General features: G+C 40.9%; 1 protein-coding gene across 2 annotated transcripts; it reads right to left on the bottom strand.

Annotated features, from left to right (window-relative positions):
- Positions 1-8,718, bottom strand: LOC112218793 (transcription factor E2F4). 2 transcript variants are annotated; one of them, XR_006079372.1, is made up of 11 exons: positions 8,282-8,718; positions 7,385-7,494; positions 6,820-6,981; positions 6,345-6,388; positions 6,162-6,226; positions 5,216-5,504; positions 4,964-5,119; positions 4,720-4,767; positions 4,468-4,512; positions 1,529-1,604; positions 869-1,002 (listed from the first exon to the last, which is right to left on the bottom strand). XR_006079372.1 is itself a non-coding variant. In XM_024379948.1 (10 exons), the coding sequence occupies exons 1-10, from the start codon at positions 8,435-8,437 to the stop codon at positions 887-889; spliced, it is 1,191 nt and encodes a 396-aa protein (XP_024235716.1). In that variant the 5' UTR covers positions 8,438-8,718; the 3' UTR covers positions 1-886. The 2 variants fall into 2 exon arrangements, 1 of the variants encoding a protein (XP_024235716.1); XM_024379948.1 differs by lacking the exon at positions 1,529-1,604 and having other exon boundaries at positions 1-1,002.
- Between the last annotated feature and the right edge of the window lie 515 nt (positions 8,719-9,233).

Genomic DNA, 9,233 nt, shown 5'->3' with positions numbered 1-9,233 from the left:
TTGGGGAACGTTTTTTGTATTGAACACAGTTCTGAGCAACATATACAGACCAGTTCTCAAAGCACTAACCCCTACTTGATAGGAACTAATTACTGTATCTGTAAAAAAATAATCAGAATAATTAAATCGTTTTACAAACAGACTGAATAAAATAATATTCATATACATAATTTGCAAGAAAAAAACTTACTGGCAAAACAACGCAAGGGGACCAAAGTGAATGATAAACGTGTAGCAGTTGATCCAATGCGAGCTACATCTGAAACACTTAAACTTTCTCTGTCTTTGTTTGGCACCCTAGTTCACTACTGCTGTCTCAATGTATTTCACATGTAGTTCATTATACACAACTCCACAAAGGCTCTTAATACAAAATATAAATATTCTCTATATACAGAACAAAAGCGCATAACTTTTATCAGCTGTGTATCTGTACACATTCGTGCGTACTGTCCGAGTGTATGCAGCTGCCTAGGTGTCTTTGAATCTATTGACACCGAGTTGATGAGGATCAGAGTGTGATGATGACTGCCGTTGCCAGTTTGTTACATATATATTTCAAACATAGATAAATGAGGGAATAGAGTTAATCACAGGTCAGCATGAATGCGAGGCATTTCACCTGAGAGATCATCCGTTCAGATTGGCGAGGACTATACCCCTTTTTATCTAACCTAAAGCCACTACGCCCTCAAACATTTTCTGCCAATGTTTAGTGGAAATATTTGGGTATGACATCAAAACACTTAATTGTTTACACAGAAAAATCTTATAATACACCAGGATCCAAAAATAGAATCACACATTTGTTTTTTTCCATAGAAAATGGTCAAAATGATTCTTAAATTTCCTTACATAATACATTTTTGGGAACTCAGCTCAGAGGTCAAAGGTTAAGAATCGGAACATCAAAGAGGTCACACAGGCCTTCGGTTTCGTCCAGGTTATATATGTAGTCGTGGTCACCCGGAGGGGGTGATAGACGGAGGAGTGGAGAGAACACTAGGAAAAAGAGAGGGACATAAGAGATTAAAAGTAGTGATGCACCGATATGCCATTTTTGGCTGATACCCAATATTTTCCTTGTCAAATACCCGATACAGGTAACCGATATAAGAAAAACGTACTAGCATTCTAGTACAGTTACAGTTAACACACACACACATGAACGCAGCGATCTAAGACACTGCATCTCAGTGGAAGAGGCGTCACAAAAGTCCCTGGTTCGAATCCAGGCTGTATCACATCCGGCTGTGATTGGGAGTCCTATAGGGCGGTGGACAACAGGCCCAGCGTCGTCCGGGATAGGCAGTCATTGTAAATAAGAATTTTTTCTAAACCAACTTTCCTAGTTAAGGTTACACACACACACACACACACACACACACACACACACACACACACACACACACACACACACACACACACACACACCACACACCACACACTGACCAAAAAGTTATTTTGTTGGCATTTACGCATGTCTCCATTACCAGTAAAACAATCAAAACCTATTTATTTCACTTACTTGCTGCTCTGTTTCGTTGTTCATTTGTTCAGTCGTTTCGTTCTTAACCAGGATTTCTATGGAACGCCGTTTGGGTCTTTGCGTGTCAAAAAAGATACACGTCAAATAACACTATTTGACGTGTTAAATAAGCTTGTTGAACAATCAGGACCTGAATATGACTGCACGTCACATAATAATTTAACGCATTCATAATTTTTGTACGTAGTTATTACACATTGATTACACTATCACTATTTCATATATCACAACGATTCATCGATATGTATGCTATGATGCTGGTAAAGTTGTCTCACGCACCTAGAGTGCTGGTCATTAAAAAAAAGCTAGCTAGCACGCTCATGGATGCAAACAATGTTCTTCCCCAAAAGTATAGCAAAACGACAATCTGTTTCAGTAGCTTTAGTTAGCTAGCTAACTATATAGCTAGGCGTCATCATCTAAAATAACCCTACTTTATAAGACAGTTCTTATTTGATTAATGGTGGTCGGACCCATCTATGTGAAGCTAGCCACAATAAGGATTAGCCACAATTGTTGACTCTGCGGTTAGCCTTCAAAATAAGAGTTTGTAATTGACAGTGATGCAAATTAATACAAATACTAGAATTCTGCCAGTATTGAATAGATCATGCTAAATGAGGTTGGAATGTTATAGAAAATCAACAAAAGACAATAATTTGTTAATGTGACAAAAATCTGTTGAAATCACACTGGATGTATTATACTTTAGAATTGCATTGGGGGCATACTTATTTCACTGTACAGCCTTACCTATGGATTGTGGATCAATGACATGGGGTATCAGTCTACTCAGTGACACCCAGAGAACATTAGCATCGTAGCTCTTATTGCAGGACTCTGAAACAACTTAATTGAGTCACATGTATTGTCAACCTGTGTGTATTGAACACTATTCCTGAGGAAAAACAATACTACATGGATGTTTTGGAGATAAAAAATATCTTGAGTAGACTGATACACCATTTCATTTCATTTATTTATTTCTTTTTTTAACCTTTATTTAACTAGGCAAGTCAGTTAAGAACAAATTATTATTTTCAATGGCCTAGGAACAGTGGGTTAACTGCCTGTTCAGGGGCAGAACGACAGATTTGTACCTTGTCAGCTCGGGGGTTTGAACTTGCAACCTTCCGGTTACTAGTCCAACTCTCTAATTACTAGGCTACCCTGCCGCCCCAATCCCCAATCCTTAGGTAAAGCTGTACAGGGCAATATGAATGTCAATACACACAATAGGCTAACTGGGAAGGTGCTTTCACACAGTCACAGTCCCGCGATAAGAGCTACAATGTTAATATTTGCATAAAATCTTCACAGTTGTGTTCTGTGGGTGTCACCGAGTAGACAGATTTCATTGCTTCACAATTTCATTGCTTCACATTCCATTCCATTAACATTATCTAGTCTAAATATGACAAGATTCCACCAATTAACCTTTTACATCACTTTCAAAGAGGTACTTTTATTTTGAAGGCAAACTGCAAATTCCACTATTGTGCCAAATCCTTATTGTGGCTTGCTTCACAACACATAACCCGGTCTGGTCGAGCTTCACTAGCCAGATGAAGCTAGCTGGCTGCTTATAACGTTAGCTTTGGGCAACAGGTTTAACTAGCTGGCTAGCTAATTAAGTTCAATTTCAAAGGGCGAACAATAAGTGGCTACCTAGCTAATACTTACTCAGAAGGATTCCTAAATCATTGCTAAGAATAATGAAAACGACTGCAGTTGTAGGCTGGTTGTATTGGTGCTAGCAAGGTACCCAGCTACCCCAGAAGTTGCGGTCGAACAAATAATGCTTTATTACCAACGCGGTATTGTAAACACATCGTTTGTGGCCGGTGTTTGCAGACCTTTTTTGTACAGCTTTGACAGTGCTACTGATAGTAGTGGTGGCACTTGGCTTGCACGTGCAAATTCAAAACACACAACATTCTATAATAGAACTCTGTTATTTTACATGTCAAATTAAAAGCTTTATTTAACGTGTCAAAGTGTTATTTGACGTGCATCTTTTTTGACACGCAAAGACCCAAACGGTGTTTCATCGTATGTCGTGAAGCTAATAGCAGGGACGCTATTACTGTGTAACTTCCGTTAGGGCAACATCTGAAAAATAGCGCACTTGGTAGTGTGTACCTGTGCTCGACCAGTCGGCGAAAACCAACATCACCCATGACAGAGAATAGTTGATTGTCAAGGGCAATGAATTCCATTATCTTGGCGTTAATGGATTTTGTCTTTGAGTTGTCTTGCTGAATTGTTCTTACTCTTTCAAATGACTGCTCGACTTGTTGACTGCTCGATCCACACAGCAGACATTGTGGGCTAGGTTAGGAATGCTGTGTTACACATGTAGTGCAACATTTTATGTGGCGTCATTACGTCATGTACCTACGTTATATAGATATGCACGTCAGCTTTGACATCGGCTTTGCACATCGCCGTTAAACTAGACATAGGGCCGATACCAACGTTGGCATTTTTAGCTAATATCGGCCGATTCCTATATGTTCACCGATATATTGTGCATTCCTAATTAAAAGACAACCCTCTTTTAGTTGTGATAGGTTAAGTAAATCTTTGCTGATCCACAAATCCACGTCAGCAGAACTGTATACTTAAGCAAGAAGGCCTGAGGTGGTGTGGTATATGGCCAATATACCACAGCTAAGGACTGTTCTTATGCACGTCGCAACGCAGAGTGTCAGGATACAGCCCATAGCCGTGGCATATTAGCCATATACCACAAACCCCAGAGGTGCCTTATTGCTATTATAAACTGGTTATCAATGTAATAAGAGCAGTAAAAATAAATGTTTTGTCATACCCGTGGTATATGGTCTGATATAACGCGGCTGTCAGGCAATCAGCATTCAAGACTCGAACCACCTAGTTTATAAATGTCAACTTACCCTCGGAAGACATCAACTCCTCCAACAGGTCTGCACTCATGATCTCTACTCAGAGAAATGGTGTGAAAGAGAGGGAGAGATATGGGAAATGAGGATGAGGGGTTAGAATAAAGATATACAACATCTATTCTGGTATCTATAATTTCAAATGATTGTCTATACATTGATGTAATCTGTAATAGCATGTTCATACAGTGGTTACACATGTCAACTCCTTCAATAGACTTCATAATATTTTGAGGTGATCTTTACCTTTAGTCGGGTCAAACATGTCTGAAAGTTCTTTGGGGAAATACAGCACTACAAACAGAAGACAGAAAACATTAGTCACTCACTCAACAACTCCCAAAAACGATTGATACAAAGAGTATCTAAACACACTAAATAAACCTAGACTCTGATGTAAATGTAGTAGTTATGCGGTATCCCCCTTGTATGAATTTGTGGCAGGATAGAGAAGCATCATGATCTTAGGGAAACAGCAGATGACACTTACATTCTGAGGGGTCAGCCTTGATTGGTTCAAAGACTGCTGAAGAAGAACAGCAGCCATCCAATGAGGCAGAGGACTGGAGAGGCTGGGTGTCCAACAGGGGAGTCGATTGGGCATTTGTGTTTGTAGTGGGTGTGGAAACAGTCGGTGTGCTGGACACTGTAAAAGAAGGATGGTGATATAAGTGACATCTTTTTATGTAATTTCACTTCATCACGTAATAACTACGCTGCTCAGATAAAGACCAAATCGTACCTGCAGTGGTGACTGCCTGATTAGAAGTAGCTGTGCAGGCAGGTAAGAGTGTGGCAGGACTAGGGTTGGAGGAGTGGGCCAGAGGCTGGCTGGGCTGTGAGGGGGCAGTAGGTGTCGGTTTTGTGTTGGCAGCAGCAGGCACTGGAAGGCTCTGGAGCATGTCCTCGGGTGGGGGGACGGACAGTACCACTGGAGACGGGCTGGATGGGTCCTTGTTCACAAGGAGAACCTCAATGGGTCCTGCTGAGCTCTTGAGACGGATCTGATACTTCTTCTGTCCAATCAGTACCTGCCAACAATCACTCAGTCAGACGGTCGTGGCACAGGGAAGTCCAACTCAGATTCTGTAGAGCTGCTGCGTGTAGGCCTTTGTCTCAACCCAGCACTGACACAGTTGATTCATATAATTGTATAAATCGTTGTCCAGACTGCGATTTGTTTATTTTTAAAAGTAGAATTAGTGCTAGGCTGGAACAGAAGCCTGCACAACCTTGGCTGGCTACCATCCACATCGCTCCAGACAAACTGAAGTTTCTTCTTCACAGTGAGTCTAGATTTGCCTTCCTCCCGCTATGATTTCTAGAATGCCAACACATTCTGACCATTCTGATTGGACCCAGATACCGAAGGGTTGGGCAAGAGCCAGCCTACATAATGACCTTATCAACTTTGATATTCTGATTGGTTAAATTTGTTTGAGACGATCCAATCGCTGATTGATTTATTTTGTACAACACCCATTTTGAAGTCACACAAACAATCTCTAGGATAGCTGATTCAGACTGAATGTATGTAGCAATCGATAGAGAAGAGGAATTCAATTCAGGGTGTGTCGTCAGGCCATGCACAACCAACAGCTCGCCAGAATCCAAGTTGGAGACCCCTGATCGGAGGATGGTGAGACAGAAAGGGGAGAGTAGTTGGGTCTAACAGTACAAACACTTACCGACTCAGGTATGGGCACCTCCAGTTGTGTGCCTGTGGGAGCGCGGATCGCTAGGAGAGTGTCACCTGTTGAAGCCAAAGATGGGGTGTGTGGGATTTTTTTTATTTATTTTTTTTTTTTTTTTAAATAGGTAGAACAAAAAGGTAATCGAAGAACACAGAAAAATATAAGAGAGAAACATACCTTTGAAAGCACTACAGAGGTCTTCGTGTTTTACATAAGCCATAGTGTGCTTGTGTTAAGGGTCAAGAGTTTATTTACTACTGCAACATGAATTTAAGAGCTAAGCATTGAGTTAAAAATCTGATCACTACCATCTAAAGCATCTTGGGGTGACCTTAACCCATTTTGGCTCCCGAGTGGCGCAGCGGTCTACGGCACTGCATCTCAGTGAAAGAGAAGTCACTACAGCTCCTGGTTCGAATTCGGGCAGTATCACATCTGGCCGTAATTGGAAGTCCCATAGGGCGGCGAACAATTGGCCCAGCGTCGTCCGGGTTTGGCCATGGTAGGCCGTCATTGTAAATAAGAATTTGTTCTTAACTGATGTGCCTAGTTAAATAAAGGTGAAATAAATAAATACAAATATCTAGTAACTAACACGCTAGATCTGCTAAGCTTAGTGACTACTAGACAGAGGGATTGTAGTTGAGGATATGGGCTGTTCTGTGAGTCGTCTGTGACGTTCATGATGCTCTGCTGGACCCAGACCCTCTGTTGATCCAACTCGTGCTCCCGCTTGTCCAGATCATCCAGTTCTGCCTTCAGATCAATGAGTTTATCGGCTATCTCCTGTGTGTTACAGCCAGGACCAACACCCCTGGGGACAGGAAACAGGTATCACAAAGAAATGTACCGTGTTGTGGTATCAACAATTTGCATATCTACTTTCACTGGAAATGTTTATAGTTTTCAAAATCTATTTCAGAAATAGAGAGCACAACACGGGAAGTGTTATCACTTAGCAACGGCTATGGAGGAAAAAGTGGCGCTCTCGGAATGTTCAGACAGAAACCCCATTGACCCAACTCTCTAAATATATGACTCTGGATAACACACACAACAGTCAACGCAAGGCATTGGTAGGAACACAGTTAAGACACCTCTCCTTATCTGACTTCACTTACATAACAGACAGCTAGCACACTTGTAGTTTCTGAATGGCGAGAGGGTGTCACCCAATATTTACTAACGGAGCCCATAACGCCATGCCCTTGACTTACTTCCACTGAATACTGTTCTTAGACTTCTTCTCGATCAGTCCGATGCCCTCAAGCACATTGGTGATGTCGTAGATGCGCCGCTTCTGTCTCACAGCTAGGGTGTCTGCTGCCTGTGGGAGAGAAAGAGTGGTCAATGTTATTTATACATTGGTGTAGAGCAGTTTGGGGGTCCATTGAACAAATCCACAGCTAAAAACAAATAGCTTGGTAGATTCTATAACGTTGAGGAAGCTTAGCTATTCATGGGCTTCAAAGTTACACATAACTGAGTCTTCAACAAGCACTTACAGCAATAAACATATGGCTAGTGCTGATAACTACGATGGGTTAATCCTCATTACTGCAATGGGATGACATATATTCTATTGTGGTCAGTCACGCCCAGCCTAAACCAAACCTAACATATTGTCAGCATAATTTAACCAATGATAATTTTGACTTGCGGATTTATTTAGTTTCTAGCTACATAAAAGGGTGTGTGACTCTGAACCAGGTTCGGGTTTTAACTGTTTTGCCAGATCCAGTTCATAACAATGTGCAGCCTTGCGTGCTTGTCTTCATTGCGGCTGCAGGGGGCAGAATATATAAAGTTAGCTGGCTAGCTTGCTGCTTAGTACCTCAACCAATGACTGTATGACCTCAACAGAGGAGTTGAAGTAACGTTACTTGGCAACTGGCTAGCCAACTTTTCCTACATTCAGTGGACGGGCAAATTGTAACAAACTAGGGAGTTAATTGAACTATACAAACACATAAACAGAAGAAAAAAAACACTTGACCCAACGTATGGCTAATGTTAGCTAGCGAAAACCTTGAATTAGATTTACTACTAACGGTAGCAAGCCACAAGCTACATTTACATCCGCGTGCCAACAACAAAGAGTAAGGCATGCTTACTGCTTTCAGGTCTAGAACTCCATCCTTGGCCTCTTGTAGCAAAGATACAAATTTGGTTGTAAGCAATCCTAGACTCTTCTCGTGTCGACTTGGGGTTTGAGGTTGAAGCGAGTCACCCATAGCTCCAAATTCGGTTCTTTCCGACTCCAGCTCCATCTGATTAGGAATTCTTGTTAGAATCCGTACAACAGTAACGTTAGCTAGCCGGCCCCAAACTCACTTGTTAGCTAGAAACCCCTTTTCATTCGCCGTGCTACAGTGAGATTTATCTATATAAAATACTTTGCATGGTACTAATTGTAGGATAATCCAATATGGTCCGGTCCAGATTATTGACCTGATAATTTTAAAAAAACAGGCCTGCAAAATATTTCAACGAGCATACGGTCCGAAGCCGTTGGACACACGAGGTATGCTGGGATGGTTTGGTTTGTGAAGCTAAGGGGCCACCTGAAAAACATGAGATACTATGAAAAGCGTACACTATAAATTGTAATCGTTTTACTTGACAAGAAAGTCAACTGTTGCTAGTAAAGCATTTCGCAATATTAGATATTACCTCATCACCTATGCTAAATCACAAGATCATTAAATGTTTGTTTATTATGGATTAGACTGCAAATGTGGCCCTTTTTTAGGGACAGTTCTATTTTCTACATGCCCTAACTACTTTCATTTTACAGTCAAATAATAATACATTGTTCGAGGATATGCTTAGGCTAAATATTTAGGATTTTACAGTTTGAGAAATGCTTAATCAATTGCAATTCATGTACCAGGAAATTAAACATGAGAATGTGGTGCCTATTTTGTCTGATATTACTACTTTTTTTCATTGCATACTCATTGCTTTATAGAAATCATATCGCATACATGAAGTAAATCTCAGTGGTAATGACAAAAAAGCTATGGTCACGCTAGTGACAATGACTGTGTAATAAATAGAGAATTA

The sequence above is a fragment of the Oncorhynchus tshawytscha genome, linkage group LG19 (assembly GCF_018296145.1).
Source record: "Oncorhynchus tshawytscha isolate Ot180627B linkage group LG19, Otsh_v2.0, whole genome shotgun sequence".
NCBI lineage: Eukaryota > Metazoa > Chordata > Actinopteri > Salmoniformes > Salmonidae > Oncorhynchus > Oncorhynchus tshawytscha.
The sequence above is the reverse complement of the archived record's forward strand: the minus strand, read 5'-3'. Positions and strand labels throughout refer to the sequence as shown.

Excerpts from the sequence above, each read along its gene's own strand:
- LOC112218793 (XM_024379948.1), bottom strand. The coding sequence starts at position 8,437 with ATGGAGCTGGAGTCGGAAAGAACCGAATTTGGAGCTATGGGTGACTCG. Across the intron at positions 6,982-7,384 it reads AAGAACAGTATTCAGTGGAA|GGGTGTTGGTCCTGGCTGTA; the intron begins GTAAGTCAAGGG and ends TCCTGTCCCCAG. Across the intron at positions 6,227-6,344 it reads CCTCTGTAGTGCTTTCAAAG|GTGACACTCTCCTAGCGATC; the intron begins GTATGTTTCTCT and ends TGGCTTCAACAG.